Genomic DNA, 22,477 nt, shown 5'->3' on the forward strand with positions numbered 1-22,477 from the left:
ATTTATGAATAAGGATTTAGTTAGTGCAGATAGTTTATTTTTGGCTTTGTTTCTAGATGAAACATGTAGAATAAGGTGATTTTGATTAATTATAAGTAGTTGCGCATATATTTTCTTGATGAAAGCATTTGAAATTGGAAAATCTGACAATAATTTACGTTTCTAAAGTTTCTGGCTATGATAAATTATGTTAGGGTTAATTACTTTAAAATAAGCATAAGATCCATTTTTTTATTAATAAGAAAGCAACAGAATAAAGTGTATTGTTGTGGTAGTTGTGCTATATATGACATATGTACATCTTGTGTTTGTGCAGTTTATCAGGCGACTGTACTGACTACGGGCTGATCATCGACGGAGCCACTCTCTCTGCGGTGTTGAGGCCCGCCCAGGAGGACTCCAACTCAGGGAACTACAAAGAGATCTTCCTAGAAATCTGCCGCAACTGCAGCGCCGTGCTCTGCTGTCGGATGGCGCCGCTGCAGAAAGCTCAGGTACCAAATAGACGCCACACAGGAGCTCCTGTTAGAGACAGCCGGCCATTAGAAAGAGTTGCGGTGTATCAGTTTATGGCTTTCCGTCATATCATTAAGACTCCGTATGGACCTAAATATATATAGATCCACATCCTGAGTGATGCTTTTTGCTGAAGTAAGGAGTTAGGAGTTAGCCCCCCTTTGTAGATGTATAAGGGTTCAGATCATTAATATTTCTATTTCTGAAGTCCATTTCCAGTTCAACTGGCAACTACTTATGTCCCGTAAGTAGTTGCAGCAATTTTTGGTTTGATCCCATTTGTTACACACATTTGCTGCTGAATTAGGCTATTCTTTTGATTTTGAAAATGGATACAAATGGTCAAAAAAACCTCCAGAATATAACATCAATACACCAAGACCTTTGGATCACCATAGAAAAATCCATGCTGTGATGTTGTTTTAAGAACTTTAGACATTTTTAGACATTTTTCTGTAATTATTCTAGAGGTCACAGCAACTCATTTTATACAGTGAGGTCCAGACTTAAGAAATGCCCTCACTACAATGAACTGGCTACACTACAGGGACTAACATCATCCCACACAAATTAAACTGGGCTCATTGAATCCAAAAGAGTCTCAGCTTTCCAGTAATGCCCAATTTATGTTACTCAAAGCCTGTTTAGTGACCCCAGTATGCAGGGATAATCAAATACAGTAGGCGAAAATTGCACATTTTTAGGTGTTTTTTGCCTTAAACTGCATGTTGTCAGCATAAAGTAGAAATGTATGTAAAGAGGAGACATGCGGGAGGAAAAAAGCCTAACATGGCTGTTTGAATGCTAACGGTTTAAAGCTTTGATGCCATTTTTTTCTAGATTGTGAAGCTGATCAAAGCTTCAGAGGAGCACCCGATCACACTGGCTGTTGGAGACGGAGCGAATGATGTCAGCATGATCCTGGAGGCCCACGTTGGCATCGGTTAGTGCTGCAGCAGTTTTGAGGAGATAACTGGACATGTTAACATTCCTACTGCTCCCTGTAAAACTTTATCTGTGTCTGCAGGCATTATGGGTAAGGAGGGCCGTCAGGCAGCTAGGAACAGCGACTACGCCATCGCAAAGTTCAAACACCTCAAGAAGATGCTGCTCGTCCATGGACACTATTACTACATCCGCATCTCTGAACTCGTGCAATACTTCTTCTACAAGGTTTGTCTGCTCATTTCATGCACGTGTGAGTTTTATTGTTTGAAGCCTAAAGTTTGGTGATAATTCAGTTTCTGATATTTAGTTTAATTAAGGTTAAATTGGTAAGAAAGGAATTATTATTATTATTATTTTTATTATTAATAATAATAATAATAATTATAATTATTATTATTATTATTATTATTATTATTATAATTATAATAATAATAAACTTGTATATAAAGCACCTTACATACATGAAATTCAGCACAAAGTAAGAATGAATATAATAAAACATATTGAAAGAATTTAATTCTTAAAATGTAAGTAAACAATATATATAATAAATTCTGCTGCAGAGCAACTTAATAATATACTTTACATTTGTGTCTGTATTGTGTATTTTTTCTTCTTTTTAGCTGCAACTCCCTTGCATGTTTTCTTAAAAGAAAATTGCCAAAATTACATAATTTATCATAGCCAGAAACTGAACAGAAATGATCAACAGATTGACATGTCTTTTGTAAAAAAACAAAACTGTTCGAATAATTAATGCCCACAACTTTCCGCAGCAAAACACTTTTACAACTCCTGTCGTCTGTTGTCCATTTTAGATCTGTCATTTGTTTTCTTTCTCTTTTCCAGAATGTCTGTTTCATCTTCCCCCAGTTCCTCTACCAGTTCTTCTGTGGCTTCTCACAACAGGTAGGCACACACACACACACACACACACACACACACACACACACAGAGTAAACTAAAACATTGCTAAGTGAAATGCTTGCCTGTCCTCCCAGCCGCTGTACGACACAGCCTACTTGACTCTGTACAACATCAGCTTCACCTCGCTCCCCATCCTGCTCTACAGCCTCATCGAGCAGCACATCAACATGGACATCCTGAAGAAGGACCCGTCTCTCTACAGGTTAGTGTCCAAATCTGGCAATGCACAAATACAAAATCTGCAGAGTGTGTGTGTGTGTGTGTGTGTGTGTGTGTGTGTGTGATGTACGACTGTTACCTGCTGCTCTTTTCTTATTCTGCACATTTCCTGTGCAAAAGATAAACAGACTTAAGCTCCCAAGCCATTGAAAGTTTGGAGTATATTCATTCAGTCGTCAACATAAATTGTTTCTATCAATAAAGCTTGATGTTCATGAAACAATCCTATGATGTAAAGGAATGTTTTATTCTGAAGTTTACTGGGGTTTAGTTGGATTCTTTCAGAGACATCGTCCAACAAGCTCACAGTTTAATTCAGCCTTATTAGCAAAATAAACACTTGGGTTTTATTTTCTTATTTTATTTTATGTATGATTATGATTATTATCATTATAATTGTTATTATTTTAATTATTATGTTATTTAATTTAATTATTATTTTATTTTTATTATAACTTTTTATTCTATTCATATTTTTGTTATTAATATTTTTATTTATATTAATAAAGTATTATTATTTATTTTTTTATTGTTACTTATTATTATTTATATTATTTTAGTATTATTATTTACTTTTTATTATAACTTATCATATTTATATTATTGTATTATTATTATTATCATTATTATTATTATTATCATCATCCAATTGTGGTTGCTTGAGTAGCCGAACAGCAAGTTATGAGGCCTTTTTTTTTAATTAAAACTTTTTTTTTTTTTTAAAGGATTTAATAGCAGTGTATTCTCTTTTTAAACTCTCTTTAAAACCCCACGTTTCTGTGCTTGGTGCAAGAATATCACCACTTCATGTTCTATCTAACATTATTGTCTTAACTTCAGTATCACAATCCAAATAATATTCATAACTTTAACTACTTTCATGGAGCACAGAACAAAGTTTTGGTGAGTAGGAATATGAAGAACAGGTTGTCAGGTTTGTGGAAAAGAGACGACAAACTGGTTGATAAGTTTGTTGACATCGCTTTAATGTCGGCGCAGGAAAAAACAATCATCATCCCTCCAATTGTCCACATATTATCTGATCTCCTATCGGCACAGGTCTAATGTAATCTACCAGATAGTTAATGTACAAAGTAATAGCAGAAGATTGAGTTTTTTTCCAACGTTAGAGAGTACACTAACTCAATTTGACTCTAATAAACTGCAGATGTTTTCTATTGATTTCACATCCACGCAAAGGAGAGATTTGTTCAGAAACCTCTCAATCTAACTTGGTTTGATTTGGTTTTGGTTCAGGTTTCAACTGCACATTTCTCCTTCTGAATTTGGTATTTGTGTGTCTATAATGCACCTATATCACTGATGTATTCATGAATCATTGCATGTGAATGCTAAATCAAATTAAATATCTCATTACAGTCATTTCTGGTTAAGGTCCTCCCAAAGAGCTAATGCAATACTGATCAATAAGTGCAATCTCTTATATGAGTCATTCTGTTTACTGTCATCTTGTGTTTATCTGCAGAGATATTGCTAAGAACTCGTTGCTGCGGTGGCCTATCTTCATATATTGGACCATCCTGGGTGTGTACGACGCCATCGTGATGTTTTTCGGGGCCTACTTCCTGTTCGACAACACCACCTTCACCAGCAACGGACAGGTAACGTCCAAGTGTCACAGACAGCTCCTTTAATTCAGTGTTGATGAGGTTTATGGTACTGGTTCTTTCAAAGTAAAAGCATCCACAGGCTGCTTCACGACGACATAATTTTTTTCCCGACTTTGCGCCTTTTTTTTCAATTCTCTACAAACCACATTCATAATTTTGCTTGTCATTTTTCCTTTTGAAGTCGCTTAAGTTTATTAATGCAAATAACCCACTCAGCTTCTTCTTTTTTTTAAATCAATGCAGCCTTTATTCAAAGACACAGCGATGTTCCGACAGTTGATTTCTTAAATGGATAGTTTGGATTTTGTTTTTTATATTAAGTGGTATGACGCATTTTTTTTTTTTACAGTGCTTAAAAAATTGATTAGACCACCTGTCATAAAAATATTTTAGAAATATTTCAAAAGCTTGTTTAAAACTACAAAAATATTGTTATTAATTATCATGAATGCAAGTAAATTACTGTAATTTGACTTTTAATCAATAAATAATGATGTGTTTTACTATTTTTACAGGGTTTTTTGTAAAACAGTAAATTTGAAAATCCATGGATAACAATAATAATTATATTTTAGCATTAAAAATATAATTTTGGTTAAAGAGACTGATTTCAGTAATTACCATTTCTGTTAATTTCGGACAGCTGTTGCACATACCGGTGGTCTAATACATTTCTAAAGCACTGTGTATAAAATGTTTTTATCAAAGTTTTTAAAGGGTAGAATATTAAAGCGATACCAGAGGGTTAAATGTGTTCTTCTGCTGTGCTGACCACCATCTAGATATTAGATTAAATATGGAAAAGTACCAATAAAACTCCACTTCAATGAATCCAAACTATCCCTTTAAGATGAAGCATCTGACTGATTTATTTTTGTCTACGGCCTTTTTTATTGTTTATTTTTATTGTAACTTAAAACTGAAAATGGTCTAACTTGAAGGTAATTTAAAATCAACAATGAAAACAATTTAGACTTCATTTAAAGAACATAATATAACATATAAATAATAATAAGTATAATATTAATAATAGAGTTCCAAGAGGCGACAGCATGGCGGGTTTCCATCTTCTCTGTCTCTTTGTTTCCTTTCATTTTCAAGCAGCGTTTCTCTCCCAGACGGCTTTAAGTTGCTTGATTTCACTTTTTTCTGTTCATTGAAATTTTTTATTCTTCTCCAGCCACAAAACTGTTGTTTATTTTATTATGATTTTTTTCTTCTTCTGGCCTTCTCCTCTTCTTCTTCCTCTCCCCTTACCTTTGTGTTGCTTTTTCTTTTTGCTTCTCTTTCCTCCTCCCAGCTAATGACAACCAACACACAGATGGTAAGCCTGTCCCTGTCTCTCTGTCATCTCTCCCTAGTTTCAGTTTCCAATTTCCTGTTTGGTCCCGTCACACAGCCTGACACCAAAACCACCATCATCCATCCGCTGCTCACCTCATGTCTTAGTGCTCGCTGTAGACACTCGACTGTAGGCTTCTGTGTAGCGACCCGCTTTTTACGATACATTCTGTGTGCATTTTGTGTGTCACAACTTCAGTGAAAAGCAGGGGATCAATTAGAAAAAGTATCCATTAGAGGACATTTAACCACTTTTCTAATCTAATTCTGCTTCAGTTAATGGCAGAAGAAGAACACAGTACATTACTGAGCCATCAGGACTGTTTTCAGGCTGATTTGTAAAGAAATAGAATACAGGTGCATCTCAATAAATTAGAATATGATAGAAAAGTTCATTTATGTCAGTAATTCAATTCAAAAAGGTGAAATAACACATTATATAGATCCATTACACACAGAATGAAATATTTCATGTCTAAAATGATTTAATTTCTTATAATTATAATAATTATGGCTTACATTTAATTAAGAGTCTCAAAAAAAGTAATATTACAAAAGTACTATGTTTCTTTTATCTATGTTTAATATGGAAATTTTCCATCATATTCTAATGTATGGAGATGCACCTGTAAGTATTTTGAGTGAATATTATCAAAATGTACATTTTGCATTAGAGACTCTGGGAAAAACATTTTCCTCACATTTAAAGGAAAAAAACATGTCACATTTAAATTCTGTAATTCTACTTTTAATAATAGCCTTAATTTTGATAGTTTATAGTGTTAACCACTGAACCACAGTCTGAGGTAAAAAAAAAAAATGTCATTGCTGTCATTATTGAATATGTCACTATCACATCAACATTACAACCACATATTCACATGGACTCGGTAAGGCTTATTTCTATCTTTTCATGCTTGTCTTTCTTCTTTTTTTAAAACTTAATTTATTCATTTGTCACATTATTTTTCATGAATTCAACACATTAAAGGAAACAGCAAAAACAAGTTTTATATATTAAAATGTTTCTCACAAGTTAGTAGCTAAAGAGCGCAAAGATAAAGGTAAACATTTAACTGTTGGTTAGTTTTAAATAACATTTAGGGCTAGCCTTTGAACATTTGGAGCAGGAAGGAATAGGAGGGCTACATGGAATATACTATATTTAAAAATCAATGTCAGTAAAAGTTATTGCTACATTTAAAATATTTCACCGCCTGTTTTAAGTTTACACACAGGGGAAACAGAAGCCACCAGACTTCTTTGAAAAAAGCAGTAATTTTACTTTGCAAAACACAGGAAAACACACACTTCCACCTCAATCATTCAGTTTCTTTGTGTTATTGTGTGACTTTTTAAAAATCTAAACTTACCATTTAAAACACCTAAAAATTCACACAATAACACAAAAAAACTAAACTAATCGAGGCAGTGGAAGACCAGCAATGTGTGTGTCTGCAGAGTAAAATTACTGTTTTTGTCAATGGAGTCTGGAGGCTTCATCTCCTCCTGTGTAAACTTAAACAGGGAGGTTTATCAGCAAGTTAAAGCAGTAAAAATAATCATATGTTATCATATGGTTATCTCAATGTCTTCTGTAAGTCTTATGTTAATAGTATTGGGGGCTATGTTGTTCCAATAAATCTGTAAATAATTTTTATATTACTGTATGAGTGTGAACAACAAGTTAGAGTGTAATGTCTTTTTTCTTTTCCTGCTCATGTATAAATAAAATAGTACATGCAGCCCATTCTAAAAAGTTTCCCTATCATGTTGACACATGCATCACTTCTCCTGGTTTTATCTACGTCACCTCATGCCACCTGTTCCCCACCCATCAGTCATGTGACAATCTACCCGAATGTGGCTGTCTGAGCACCCTGCCATCTGTTTGATTGATTGATTCCTAATTGAACACGTGCACTTAAGTTAATCTCTGTGTTGCCACCAGGTCGTAGAGTGATCTCAAATGACCTGAGTGCATTTATTCTTGAAATGAATGGCATTCAAACATCATTGTAGTCAACAAAAACAGATTTTTTTTTTCTTCTTCTTTGAAATGGTTCACTAACAGCATCTGTTGTTTTCCTCTGCAGATGTTTGGAAACTGGACATTTGGCACGCTGGTCTTCACTGTGTTAGTCTTCACTGTAACATTTAAGGTATCCACACACACACACACACACACACACACACATTCAGTCGAGACTCACAAGAGCAACCAAGCGAGGCTGGATTAAGCCTCAGTGGTATCATTACAGTGAGCCATGACATCTGACAGGTCTTACCTCTCTCTTGTAGTTGGCTCTGGATACTCATTACTGGACTTGGATCAACCACTTCGTCATCTGGGGCTCGCTGATTTTCTTTGTGGTCTTCTCTCTGCTGTGGGGAGGAATCATCTGGTAAGATCTGGAAAAAATAAATAACTTTAGAACTCTTAAACATAGAAGCTTGAAACCTAAAAACCTAATAAAAGACATATATATTTATATCCTCTTCTCTTCTCTTCTCTTCTCTTCTCTTCTCTTCTCTTCTCTTCTCTTCTCTTCTCTTCTCTTCTCTTCTCTCCTCTCCTGTCCTCTCCTCTCCTCTCCTCTCCTCTCCTCTCCTCTCCTCTCCTCTCCTCCAGGCCCTTCCTCAACTACCAGAGGATGTACTACGTGTTCATGCAGATGTTGTCCAGTGGTCCAGCCTGGCTCAGCATAATCCTCCTGATATCAGCCAGTCTGCTGCCAGATGTGGTGAAGAAGGTGATCTGCAGGGCTCTGTGGCCCACTACCACTGAACGCATACAGGTCGGTTTATACACATACATACTGACTAGTATATATTTACCTCTAACCATCTGAGAAATGGCTAAGAATTACACCCATGAATGTATAAAATTGCTCTGGGTAAATCTAAATTTGCCAAAATTATGAAATATATTTTGGAGTAATTATATAAAGTAACGGTGTCTATTTAAAGTGATGGTTCGGATTTATTGAACTGTGGTTGTATGAGGTACTTAACCATAGTCATTGTATTACTTACTGTAGATGGCAGGCCAATTACTCCATGCAATTTAATATATATTCTAAAAAATCTATATTAATTTAAGTTAATGCTACATTAAGAGTATTTCTAATTTTTACCTATTATATAGGGGGGAACTGAAGCCGGTATCAATGCTCTTGTCGAAGACACCAGATTCCTTTGAAAAAAACACTAATTTTACTTTGCAAAACACAAGAAAACACACACACTTCTGCATCAATCCTTCAGTTTCTACATGAAGATCTAATGAACTAACCCTTTAAAACACCAAAATTCACACAAACAAACAAACAAACTGAATGAGGTGGTGGAAGACCAGCAACAAGTGTGTTCTGCAGAGTAAATTTCATATTTTTGTCAATGGAGTCTGGTGGCTTTGAAGAAAGCACATAACTGATTAAGTTCTTCCTGTGAAAACTTAAACAGGGAGGTTTGCCGCCATATTAGAGCAGCATAAATATTCTAGACATATCTTACACTTATTAACTGTAATAATGCAGTGTGTCAAATGTCTAACTGGTGACTGTGGGCCAGCAGATGTATTCTGGCTTCGGCTACGTCCCTACTCTGCTGGATGTAAGTCAGAAAGACTCTCTTTGTCTGTGTGCAGTGCCTCTCTATTTCTAAATCAGAAAAACTCAATAATAATAATCTGAGTGGGTCCATTCTGCATAACGAGTACTTTTGATACTTTTAAGTACATTTTGATGCTGATACTTTTATACTTTTTCTCAAGTAAGTTTTGAATGCAGGACTTTTACTTGTAGTGGAGTAATTTCACAGTGTGGTATTAGTACTTTTATTGAAGGAAGGGATCTACACTTTTTCCACCACTGTCCTAAACTTCCTCTTTCTTTTAACCTTCCTTATATCTGTCTGAAACCTGTGCAGATATGTCTGTAAAGCATAATTAAATCATGATGTGACTAATCTTCCGAGCTTTAACTCTTCCCTCTCCTCCTGCTCACCTCCTGGCACCTCCCTTCCTCCTCTTCCTTCCTCCGTGGCAGAATAAGCGTCGGTGCCTTGCCTCCGAGCCTTCCACCATCTTTATGCTGTCTCAGACTTCCAGCAGAATGAGTTTCTAGCCCAACCCCTCCTAGAGGTGACCCTCTGCCTTTCCCACTGTCTCTAACTTTTTTCTCTAACCCTCTTTCTCTCTATTTTACATCTTTGTCTTTTTTTTACTCCACACAAGGGGACTCTGTTGTTTAATAGTGTGATTGCATGCCAGTGCATGTACATCTGGATTGTTTGATGTTGTTTTCTGTGTCATTGAAGTTAGATTGTGTGTATTTCCATGTGTATGTAGAAGAGCTTTAATGTGTTTGTCTTTGAATGTGTGTGTGTGCGTGTCCACAGCGTGTGAGGGATAATAAAGGGTTTGAGAGGACCCTGACCTACCACAGTTCTGACTCCTTACTAGATGGACTAGCTGTCACAGAAGCCTAGAGGGCTTCAGCACGGTAAAACACACACCGTGCCACCGTGGGTGTGTGTGTGTGTGTAATGGTGGCACTGGGTAATACTGGGTGATGTTAACATCCTGCAGTGACGGGGTTCACGGAGCCGTGGTGTGTGGTTTTGTACCTGACTAACACATGGGTGTAGTGTGTGTGGGTCTTAAAAAGTTTGATGAGCAGAAAGTCCTCTAGATGTTCCAAACCACTAGAGGTCGCCCTAGTTTCATTTGGGACTCTTAATTTTAAGTGGTCATAAGACAAGTTTTTTTTTAGCCTATATTTCAGCATTTTATTCATTTCTGCACAGAATAATTTAATTGTTTTTTTCATGTTGCATTATTAAGTAAGATTTAAATAAATAAAATAAAACCCCTCAAAGGATAAGGGCACAGTGAAGCTTTATTCACAGATCTTTCCCTTTCAGAGTCAAACATTAGAAAACTTTTCAGTAAAAAACAACCAAAGAGCTAACAGAACAATGGACAAGCAATCAACAGAAGCCTGTTAGGTATATGTGGTTGTTAAGAATACAAAAAGAAAGCATAACAAACAGAGAATTATATTAAAAGTTCCTAAAAATAACAGAAAAACTCTCTGATGCAGCATTTTATAGGAAACAATTGGCTAAAAACTTGTTCAAATCCCTTGTTTTACACAAACGTCCTGCAGTTATTGCATTCACTATAGTTAATGGTTAATTCTACAGTTTATTAGTTGCTCTTACTGTTATTGTTATGCATTGAATATAATGGGAATTATCCATAGAATATGTCACTAGAAAAGGGGTCTTTTAAACAGACAGGTTGGTTTTTGGAGCTGTGGCGCCCTCTAGTGGCACTTTTCAGCCTCGCTGCAGAGCCAGAAGACTGCACACACAGTGGGACTTATTTTTTATGCATGTTTATTTATCATGTTTCATTTGCATGGTTTGGTTTGGTCTTTTTTATGGTGTTGGATGGCATAATTATTTATTTACATATTCATGTGTATGTACTTTATTTGCTTGGGTTGCATCACTTGTGTATGAACCTTTGAGATTGTATATAAAAGCATAAATATACAGTCTGAGGTCTAAACAGGATGGACAGATATTATCATCCCAGCTGGCCTATTAGATTAAAGGCAATACAATACTTATTTATTAAATTAAATAATTGAATTGTCTGCTGAGGCAGAATTGTGATCAGGTTCAGGTTACTGACAGAGGAAAGACAGATACTGATAAAGAATAAAAATAGATCAATTATGTACCAATTTTATATCAGCATGACTTTATAAATGACTTTCTTCAAAAATGAACTTCACAGATGTATCCAGAGTTTAACCCTTTAATGGCATCACTAAGGAAACTTTTTTAATTTCCTTAGGGAAATTACAAGAATAAACACTTTTTTTTTTCTAAAAAATTGTAAATGTATTATCACTAAAAATAGTTTAGTACAACGTGTATTCAGACAGAAAAAAATCATAAAAAATGCAACATATTGACAATGCATGCAGTTATTTTTTCCATATTTCGTAAAAATTTTAATTACATTGGCTTTGCTTCAATCAGCTGCATTTTAAAACAACTATTTGACCCCGATTAGACTTTTTTGTTATTTCAAATTACTATTTTCTTATAAGGAGACAAACTGAAAAGGCTTACTATTTAAAGACACAACAACATGTAGTTAAACGCCTGACATGGCTTAATCAGATTACATTTTTTTTTTAAATTCAGTAAAATATAGCTATAGTGATTTATGTGTGTCCAGCTGTGATAACAATATCTCCTCCTCCTGCCTCTTCAGGACAGTCAACATGTCTTTCCTCTGTGTCTAACTCTCTCCGTCTCCTGTCCTCCTGCTGTCCTCTCACACAGAATGCTGATAAACTCTACAAGGGCCAGCTGTCCGAGTTCACCCCCCTGGCGTCTCTCCATGCCCCGTCCAAGGCTGGCAGACACCGGCGAGGCTCGGGCAACCAAAGGAACGCCCCGAACCCTCGAAGGTCTGAACCCTTTAAAAAGAAAATCATGTTCACGCGCTGGCAAAGAACGCCAGACTACTGCACCTTCACACCCCTGCTCCGATTCGCTGACGGCTCCCGCCACTCCAAGCAGGGATACGCCTACTGCGGGGCGGGGCCAGAGACCTCAGTCTGATTTATTTCTGTCCGGTTTTATTATTCTTATATTGTGATATCCGGCATCCAGAACGAAGGAATAAATTGGTGCAGAAGCTGACCAGGAACACAAAGTTACCTAAAAGTAACTTATTTATTTGGCTACTGGAACAAATTAGATGTGTTTGTAATCCAGCGGTAAGGGATTACAGTGAAAGTGACCTTCACAAATGCGCCCAAGTCAGCAGCCAAGTATGGCGCAAAGCACTCTGGGACGGCTCTGGAAAGGACTCCGCCCACAGGGCCTCGCTCGCCGCCACTAAGGGCTCAGCGTATCGATGTCACAGCAAACTTCTTAAATCACTTCAAATAAAACGTGCACTGGCCCTTTAAGTTGGCCTCTGATAGCTGGCGGTTAAAAGTGTACTTTACGAGGATTTGTACGACTTTTTAAAAACATTTACGGTGTGATTGTGCTGCTGATGAAGACAGTAACAGTGCTTAGTTAAGCCAGCTGGAGCTTTCTCTGACCAAACCTTTTCTTTTCTTCATTCCTCTCTCTCTCTGTCTGTTCTGCCTCTTTTCAGGACTAACTGGTGTTGCCTGTGTGCAAACATATTATCCCGAAATACTCCCTAGGACTCTCTACAACATTGTAAGGAGTGGCGTAGTAGAGCTGTAAAGCCTAAGTGTTGGAGAGTCGCTCTTTAGCTGCACATCCCATCCTTATGCTTTACATGTAGCTAGTGTAGAGTCACTGGTGGGCCAGATGTGTGTGTATCTGTGTGCTGAGTGTTAGTGTTAGTGTGTGTTACATTCATCTCTGCAGGATGCCCTTCTGTCTTACAGTCTTTTAAGCACTTTAACTGTGGACCCCCTGATATGTGTCTATAATAGAATTAATATAAATGGCTACATGATGGCCTCCTAGCTGTCTCTCAATGCCTTAATGTCACCGTGTAAATCTTCCACTGAGACTTTTTACCAAAGAAACAAAAAGAGAAGATTCTGTACGACTGTAGTGCTACGTGAGGTGTCAGATCTATTGGTCAGTGAGGATATGAGGTGAGGATATCTTCAGTGTTCATCGTTCAGGAGGATTTAATTAACCACAGAGGTCTCCTCCTCTGAGACAGACAAACCTGGTGATTAAAATCAGATAAAACACTGAATTTGTGTTTTTCCAACACGGTTCGTCAGCTTTAAGATCCATATGTCCAATGACTAAATCCAGTTAAAATATAGGTAAAAATGTGTCTCTAACCTAGATAAAAAGTTATTTTATGACAGTTTTCATTTCATTGCAGCACCTTAAAAATGAACATAAGTAACATGTCTTAATAAGATAATCAGAGAACAACATAAGGATTTTATCAAGTGCCCCAGAACTATTCCATGCCTTAAATAAATATGCAGCTTTTGATCAGATTTGCAGATTTAATCATTTCAAACACAGCCAATTATTAATGAGAACACAGTGTAAAGCTGGAGACAGCAAAGCTTAACATATTGTTTTATTAAAAGAAAATAAGCATATTTTCTTCAATATCAAACTATTTTATCATATTAGGAAATTAAACTCCAGGTACCATTCATTTATTTATTTAATTATTGTAGTTTAAAGCCTCTAATAGCTCAGTGTTAATGCTCTCATGATGGGAGTTTCTACCTGAATAAAAGATCTTTTCAGTGCATTTTTGACACTTTCCTGCTTCATCCTTTCTTTCTAGCTGTTTCTCTCCTTCTCTCATTCTTTCATTCTCCCTGTGGTGACGTGATGCTGCTGTGGAAGTTTTCCTACCTCTGTGAGAGCCGCCTCCACCCGTCTCATCGTCCTCTCGTTTGTCTCCTCCTGCGTCTCCTCGGCCATCCATCTGTCCATCTGTCCACTAATCCATCTGTCATTGTGAGACACGGTAGAAATGATGTTTTCTACTTTAATAGCACTTCTATGAACCAAAGCCTTGTTGCTGCTAGAGATACATATAGCTGCTTTACATTAGGTGCCTTGTGGTAGTTTCTGTCTCTGCTGAACTGTCTTCGCTTGCTTTATTCTAATTTAAATAATAGGCGTTTAAATGGATGCAGATGATGGATGTGTGGACTGAGAGAACGAGTGAATGTAAAAATCCACCGAGAACAAACACAACACTGAAATATTACAAGTGATAAATGAACAAATTAATTACTTATGCACCAAAACATTTATGTTTATTATCTGTTTTTTATTGTTTTTATTCCAAATGTTTTATATATGTCCAGAAGGGCATAGGTCTCTGAAATTTGTATTGTTTTCTATGATGTGTAATGTGTAAAAAAACAAATACCACTTTAAGAGTAAGTGGAGGTCTCACACACTGGAAAGATATCAGTCTTTGTTTTAATGAGAAACTGGGATTTTTTTTTTTACGTTTCCTTTTAATTTAACATCTCTCGCTTCTCAAAGTTCTGTTTTTTTATTTCAATGTTTATATACAATCCACAGGAAGTGTCCCTGAACTCAATTTGCATATTAAAGGAATAGTTTGGATTTATTGAAGTGGGGTTGTATGAGGTACAATCCCACTTCCATAAATCCAATTTAATAAACTACCAGTGCAAACAAAACAATTTTTCAGTCACCTTTATAACCAGGCATGCAGAGTGGAACTACGATCTACTGAAGAAGTAGTCCAGAAACCTTCCACAGTGAATTCTGTGGATAACTGAGTGGAGAATAAGAGCTCACAAACTGGACAAATAAAACCAAAACTATCTGCATGGCTGGATACCTCTAGTTAAAATATTGCCTTGCATGTAAATGACCCACTGCAACAAATGTGGCCTCAGAGCATTAGAACTACAATATTCCTAGTATTGCATTCAAAAGTCATGTAAAACCTCATCGTAGCAATCACTGGCACTTACATGCATCAGAATTAGAGCCCGACCGATATGGGATTTTTGAGACTGATGCAGATATGGTGGCTGATAAAGTCATTTTTTGATTTGTAATGAAAATAAACCTTTTTATGTGGATTTTGCACTGATTTTCACTCTGCAAATGTACCCATAGAGCTTGTTATACATAATACAAACGATGTATTACATTGTCAGCCAATTCTTAATGATAACGATAATTTGGAATAAAATAAATAGCTGAATAAACAGATCAATTTCAGGCAATTGCTGAAAAATAATTTTAAAAAATGAAAAGCTACCAGCCAAGCAACATTTTCTGCATGATATATTGTGCAGAACACATATCAATCAGCATATACACCGAAATCAATTAACCTTTGATAATATCTGTGAAAACGATATATCTGTCGGGCTCTAATCAGAATATCTTATTATTGCCATAACCCGTCTTCTCTGTGTGAGGTCATCTGTCAAAGAGATGCTCCTGTATCTCTGCAATCCACATAAATTAATGAATGAATTCCAAAAAGATATCCACAGTTACTGTAGTGCTTTTTGTATGTATGTATGTATGTATGTTACCTTTTTTTTTTTACACTCTGGAGACAGTATTTGATGTGTGTCTTATTTATGAATTAGAATATTCAAACAAACCAACACTGGACATGTATGTATGTACGTATGCATAGCTTTAAAGCTTAAAGAAAGAGATTGGTGTGGTGTTAGCTCAGAGACACCCCTGCACTGAACCGTCTTGTCTGATTATTGACACTTTGCTGTAGAAACTTTCAGAGCCATTAACGGTGAATTTAAGGTGTTACTGTAACAATCGCTCCTCTCCTAACTGTCCTGATCTTTCAAGACCACCTTAACTGACAGCCTTCGAACAGAATGTTATCTTTTACAACGTATTATTGTATAGTGTGATATTTCTCATAACCATCAGTATCAATACATCGCTGTACCCTCAGATACAGTATATATATATATATACATACGATATATAAATGTAGTTATGTTAATTGATGTACAGTTTTGGGGTCTTTTTATATACAGTTTTTAACAGAGTCATATCAAAATTTACTTGTGGATTTTTGCCAACCTTTCTGTAGCTATCAATGGCAAACAACTGTACATTTGCTTTCAAAAATAAAAGCCAGAAGTGAAGAAAAAACTGCAATAATGTGATCTTTTTTTTCTCATGAATTTGTTTTTTGCAGCTGCACTTCCTGCATCCACCACCAGGATGCAGTAGAGCATTTCTAATAGTTTCTGAGGCCTTTTTAAAAGATTGTGGACAAATCAAACGCACCTGAAGAGTTTTATCATCTGAATCTGATGAGATACAATGAAAAGGATACTTCATGAGTACAGTAAACAACCAATCTGTGCTGGCATTAGCTGCTCGTTCTACACTGCCACTTGTGTTGTAAATAACACTGAGAAAATGGTTTTAAAAAATGACAATTTTTAGATTTAACGTGTTCCCTAAAGTTGCTCCAGGGCTGCCGTCTGCACCATCTGAGGACGTCAACAAGATTAAGATGGAGGTTTTGGATCGATTGGATTCTCTTCATCCTTTTCACTTCTCATCTGCGCTGATCTCCACGTCCTCTCCTCCACAGCTGGCAGCCGATGAGACCTGCTACTGTGTCTGACAGGGATGGAGAAATATCTAGGGCAAGACTGTCAGAGGTGAAATCTGGGGAAGAAGAAGAAGAAGAAATATGAAAAGTAGATGGTGAAAAGTGGCTGTGCGTTTTCATTGTGGCTGCACAGACCTCTTTTACCCCCCCCCCCTAAGATTTTTTTTTCAGCAGCTTAATTGCAGTGACTCATTCAATCGTTTTTAAAAGCAAGCAGAACGAGCAAAGTCTTAATGTTTTACCTGCCACCTTTTTCATCAAACTTAAATGTGTTTACCTTTAATTACATTTTTATGGTGTGTTACTTAGTATAGACACTAAAATATATAGCGAGGTGGGAGGTAATTCAAGGTGTAACCAAGTACAACCTCTTCACCACCAATTTAGGTTTCCTTCGTCTTAAACTGCTTGAGGTTAAATTGCTTGAAGCAGAAAAGTACAACATGATAACACTTTTTTTTAAAGGTAGGTGTTTGTAAGTGCTGTAACAGAGTATGTTAGATTAAGATGAATTCACACCCCCAATCGTATGAAAACACTCAACATATCGAGACAGAAATGGGACTGGCAGAGAAATCAAAGGCACTGAGGAGATATCGGTTCATTTTCCGTCATGTTAAGAGTGACTGAAGCTTCAATAAAGCAACAGGTGACTGTTAAAAATATCAGGATTCAATAGTAATCTTGTAAAATGCCGTGCACAAAATCCTTTTCCGTTTAGGGAGCAGGGTGAAAGGAAAAGTTCTGCGCGGCTTTTCCCCTTTTTTTGCAAGTAGTTTTATCAGAAAATACCAAGTTAATATTAATCTGGGACTTGGTGCCAGGTTACAAGAAAAGCAGTGGTGGAAGAAGTATTCAGATCCATAACTTAAGTTAAAGTACTACTGAGAAATTACTCTACAAGTACAAGTCCTGCATTCAAAACTTACTGAAGTAAAAGTACAAAAGTATCAGCATCAAAATGTACTTAAAGTATCAAAAGTAAAAGTACTCGTTTTGCAGAATGGACCCACTCAGACTGTTTTCTATATTCCAAATATATTATTGGATTGTTATTATTATTGATGCATTTATATAAGCAGCATTTTGCTGTTGTCCAGATTAGTTTATTTTAGCTAATTAATTCATTTGTAAGCGTGCATAATCATTTTAAATTAATGCTTTTTTTCATGTTAAATCTCGACCTGAAAAGTAAATAAAGCCGTCAGCTAAATGTAGTGGAGTAAAAAGTACAATATTTTCCCCTATAGTGAAGTAGAAGTAGAAGTTTTATAAATATGTGGAAGTACTCAAGTACAAGCTCAAAAGAATCCTTGAAAAAAATTTACTTAGTTATATTCACCACTGCAGCAAAATGAGTAACTGTAGTTGGGTCATCATCACCAATCCTGTGGAGGTTTGTTTATCACTGGTTTTGTTGTCGATTAAGGCTAAAAGAAAAATGTTGCCCCTTGTTAAAATGCAGGCTAACTTTGAGACATGTTGGACTTTTTTCTTTCAGTGGTTTGGCATAGAGAGTGGAGAAGCTAAGATCTTACAGTGTAATTCAATTCAAATCATTGAATTCATATAGCTCAGAATCACAAATTTTCTGTCAACACATGGTATGACACCCTCAGCCCTTTGTCCCTAAAAAACTCCTTAAAAAACAACAACCCTTTAACAGAAAAAAAAGAAAGAAGAAGAAACCTCAGGAGAGCAACAGAGGAGGACAGACAGGATTAAAAATGGTGTTAAAACCCTTGTATGTACTTCCATAAAGTAGAAATGTAATTTACAAATGCACACCAGGTGATATTAGGTGTGCTTGTAGTAAAGCCTAATATAAAGGCTCTATGCGTTTGAAAATCTGACATTTAGAAGCTGATGTGTGTTGTATAATAGTTGTGCATCATCTGGCAATCTAAAGAATCAAATGGGATTGATCTGTGTGGATTTTATTGGATTGCCAGTTAACAGTCAGCTCTCAACTACAATCATTTTGACACCTGTAGTAACAACAGAGAGTGTGTGAGTGTCTGTGCCCAGCAGTGGGTCTGACACTCAAGCTAGGCTTAAATCATTAGACCTAAGACCTCCACCCACCACACACACACACACACACACACACACACTGTATCTCATCTCGTGGTTGTAATGTCAGCGTGTGTCTCTATTCACAGCATTAAATGGAGGGAGGTGATGGAGGCATCCACACGTGAAATCTACGAATTAGCTGTGAAATTGCTGTTATTTGCCACAATTGTTTATGACTCAGTACACATTGTTGTTTTTTTTGGGCTCCTCTTTTGTCCGCACAAAGGACTGTCTCATTATTATGACCTAGCTTTTAAAGGGGAAAATTAACGCACACACAAACTCACTGACTGGGAGATTTTATTTGATAGTATTTTGTGAGCTTTAATTCAAAATGTCTCTACATTTTGTTTTTTCTTTTTCTTTTATAATATCTCATATTCCTGTCCCTTCACCTCCAGCCTACATCTTCTTCAAACAAGGGCAATTGTGCAGAAACTTTATTCCATCTGTCCTGAAGTCTTGTCAGTTCTTTGTCACTCTCATCAATGTCCTGACACCGAATCAAATACAACACAATACAAGACGATCTGAGCCTTAAAGACTTCTAGTTAACTGAAAGCCTTAGGGCTGTAGGCGTCAAATAGACATTACATTAAACTGTGGGCACACAACTCACTCAAGGCCACCGATGAATTATGTTATTTCACCTGAGGGCTGCGGAGGATCTCATACACACATTGAGAATAAGGTACATATGACAGTGAATACTGGAGAAATCTAATTTAACGTAACACTGCAGGATGTATAGGCACTTGACACATGTAAGTGTCATTCATTAACAATATTAAACTTAACTTTACTATATAATATTGAACAAATAAATCTAAATACATCCAAACAATGTATATACAAAATAAGCCATGGTTAAATAGCCTACTGCATATTCTGTAATTTACCATTCAGTTACAAGAGCTGTGTTTTTCATTAATGGGAATAAAACTGGGAGATATAGTTATGTGTGTCTATAACGGTATGATGGCAGAATACTCAACTTTATTCACGTTTTTCATTTTAATAAGCAGCTGGACAATTTCTCTACACTGTAATAAATCATTCTGTAGTCATTTCATTTTACTAAATATATTTGATAAAATGTATTAAATATAAATGCATCCTTAATTTTGAGGCAGTTGTTTAAGTAACTTTCATATAAAAATGTTTGAGATAGAATCTACTTATTTTGACAACATTAAATATAATCTTTATGTGTATGTAATTCTAAATCAAGAGAAGTTTGAATGAATTAAACACAATAGATTAAGTCCATTTTTAATTCACAGGCACTTCCTGTTAAGTTGTTATTAACTCAATTTGTAACGTAGTTAGATTTAATTAATAATATTACGTTCAATCTGTTGCCTCAATTTTATTGAGTAGTTATTGTTTTTCTTTTTTTACAGTGTATGCAACAACGACTCTTTCACAATTCAATATGACTGTAATTTAATAAAATTGAGCTAAACAGCGCCCCCCTAGATTATATATAAAAGTGTGTGGCCAAAAAGAATATTGCAGCTCTGATTGACCTGTGGCAAACCGCCAGGTGAAAGTTGTATCTCTTGATTAAAATATTGTCAAGTATCAAACAAACAAAAGCGGCTGTAAAGACACTACGACACGACGGACACGTCGCTGGAAAACAAACAATTAAGTACATGTTTATGTTTATGTCGCTCACTGTTTACACGACAAATAAGAGAAAGTTAAATTAAACAGGCTGTAGCGTTAGCGAGCTAGCTCTCGGCCTTCATCGTCAACAAACAAACAAACAGAAAAACAGTCAGTAAACAAACAAAGATGGGAATACTTCTGTCAACAAACAAACAAATAAAGAGGGAGAAAAGTTCATTCAACAAAGAGGAAGAAGCCATCTGTCAACAAACAAAATGACTGTCCATGAAGAAGAGGTCTTTTGACAAACAGTAGTACCTTTAAGGAGGAATAATTGTCAACAAACAAACAAACAAACAAACAAAGAAAATACTTTTGTCAACAAACAAACAAAGGGGGAGAAGACTTTTGTCAACAAACAAAGAGGAAAAAGCCTCATGTCAACAAACAAAAAAATGGAGGAGGAAGCCTTCTGTCAACAAACAAACAACAGAGGAAAAGCCTAATGTCAACAAACAAACAAGAAGAAAGACGACTTCTGTCGACAAACAAACAAAGAGAAGAAAATACTTTTGTCAACAAACAAAGAGGGAGAAGACTTTTGTCAACAAAGAGTAAGAAGCTTTTTGTCAACAAACAAACAAGGAGGAAACAAACAAACAAAATGACTGTCCATGAAAAAGAGTTCTTTTGAGAAATAAAAGTACTTTTAAAGAGGAAGACGACTTCTGTCAACAAACAAACAAAGAGGAAGAAGACCTCTGTCAACAAACAAACAAAGAGGAAGAAGACCTCTGTCAACAAACAAATGCCTGTCAGTTGCAGTCAAACATCTTGAGTGAACTTCGGCCACACGTGAGTAAGATACTTTACTTTCTCTCTGTCTCCATATCTGTTTGTTTGTTTACATGTCCTGATGTTGCTGCCTGTGGTTATTTTAGTCTCTGCAGTGCACTTGTTGATGTTTTGAAGGTTATATAGTCACTGTTTGTTTTTGTTGGAAACGGTTTCGTTGTTGTTTCTGTCTGCAGAACCAACCAAGGCTTATGTGACATTTCTTAGGTTTTGAATTTATAGTGAACAAATGTTTTCTCAGTATATCTGTAGCTGTAGTTCTGTTTTGTTCGCAGAGAATATACATGGGTCAGTGACAAATAAGGGATGGCAAGATGTCAAAATGGTGTAACCACAAAAAATGATAAATATTAAATACTTCATCCACCTACACTGAATTTAAGTGGACTTATACATATAACTACTTCATTAAAAAAAAAAACCCATAAAATTAATTTTTTGGAGTATTTCTACATTTACACATTTCATCAATATTAAGCAGAACATATTCTAAAAACAACCATTTTTTTCTAAAGTTTTGACAAATTATGTAAAATTTGTTACCATAGTGTTGCAATGTAAACATGGATTGTATTTTTTCCTCATTTTAGTCCACATTTGTTTTCTTGTACATAATCAGATTTTTATAGGGAAAAAAATACTGCTTACACCAACTGACCCTCACAAATGATGTGAACATCAACTTGTAAACTGAGCACTTAGTGTCAGAGTGGCCCTGGGCTGGCCCCCGGTCTGGCCCCCGGTATGGCCCCCGGTCTGGCCCCGGTCTGGCCTCGGTCTGGCCCCTGTCTGGCCCCCATTTTGGCCCCTGTGTGGCCCCGGTCTGGCCCCAGTCTGGCCCCAGTCTGGCCTCGGTCTGGCCTCGGTCTGGCCCCTGTGGTTTAAATGAAAAGACGAGAGGTGATCGCCTGTTTCATGTTGGCGGAGGCTAAATATGGGCCACAGACTGCATCACACTGCTGACTGTCTCCTCTTACAAGTGCAGAAACAAACTAATCTGATTAGTGTGTATCCCCCTTCTCAATGCTGACTGGAGTCCAAGTGCCAGTGGCAGAAAGCTGACATTTTCCTGCTGTTCTTCCAAGCAGCGCTGCTAGCTCCAAACTCTTTCCCTTTTTTCTCACCACTAACTGAATCACAATCAGTGATTCAGACACTAAATAACATTTTGAAGTGCTTGTAAAGTAACACAGAG

The 22,477-nt window shown here is 36.4% G+C and overlaps 1 protein-coding gene and 1 long non-coding RNA gene across 2 annotated transcripts in view; both read left to right on the plus strand.

The window, feature by feature from the left end:
- atp11a (ATPase phospholipid transporting 11A) overlaps positions 1-16,265 on the plus strand; it is a 54,122-nt gene extending 37,857 nt beyond the window's left edge. The window contains exons 21-31 of the mRNA XM_059327953.1: positions 317-494; positions 1,357-1,459; positions 1,544-1,689; positions 2,314-2,373; positions 2,466-2,593; positions 4,097-4,232; positions 5,542-5,565; positions 7,679-7,744; positions 7,884-7,987; positions 8,215-8,380; positions 11,949-16,265. Of these exons, the coding sequence (XP_059183936.1) occupies positions 317-494; positions 1,357-1,459; positions 1,544-1,689; positions 2,314-2,373; positions 2,466-2,593; positions 4,097-4,232; positions 5,542-5,565; positions 7,679-7,744; positions 7,884-7,987; positions 8,215-8,380; positions 11,949-12,230 (1,393 nt within the window). The 3' untranslated portion in view covers positions 12,231-16,265. The remainder of the gene's footprint in view (positions 1-316; positions 495-1,356; positions 1,460-1,543; positions 1,690-2,313; positions 2,374-2,465; positions 2,594-4,096; positions 4,233-5,541; positions 5,566-7,678; positions 7,745-7,883; positions 7,988-8,214; positions 8,381-11,948) is intronic.
- A 4,826-nt stretch (positions 16,266-21,091) lies between these two features.
- The window catches only part of LOC131962952 (uncharacterized), a 41,980-nt gene continuing 40,594 nt past the window's right edge, over positions 21,092-22,477 (plus strand). The window contains exon 1 of the long non-coding RNA XR_009389980.1: positions 21,092-21,282. This is a non-coding gene — a long non-coding RNA (uncharacterized LOC131962952). The remainder of the gene's footprint in view (positions 21,283-22,477) is intronic.

The sequence above is a fragment of the Centropristis striata genome, chromosome 24 (assembly GCF_030273125.1).
Source record: "Centropristis striata isolate RG_2023a ecotype Rhode Island chromosome 24, C.striata_1.0, whole genome shotgun sequence".
NCBI lineage: Eukaryota > Metazoa > Chordata > Actinopteri > Perciformes > Serranidae > Centropristis > Centropristis striata.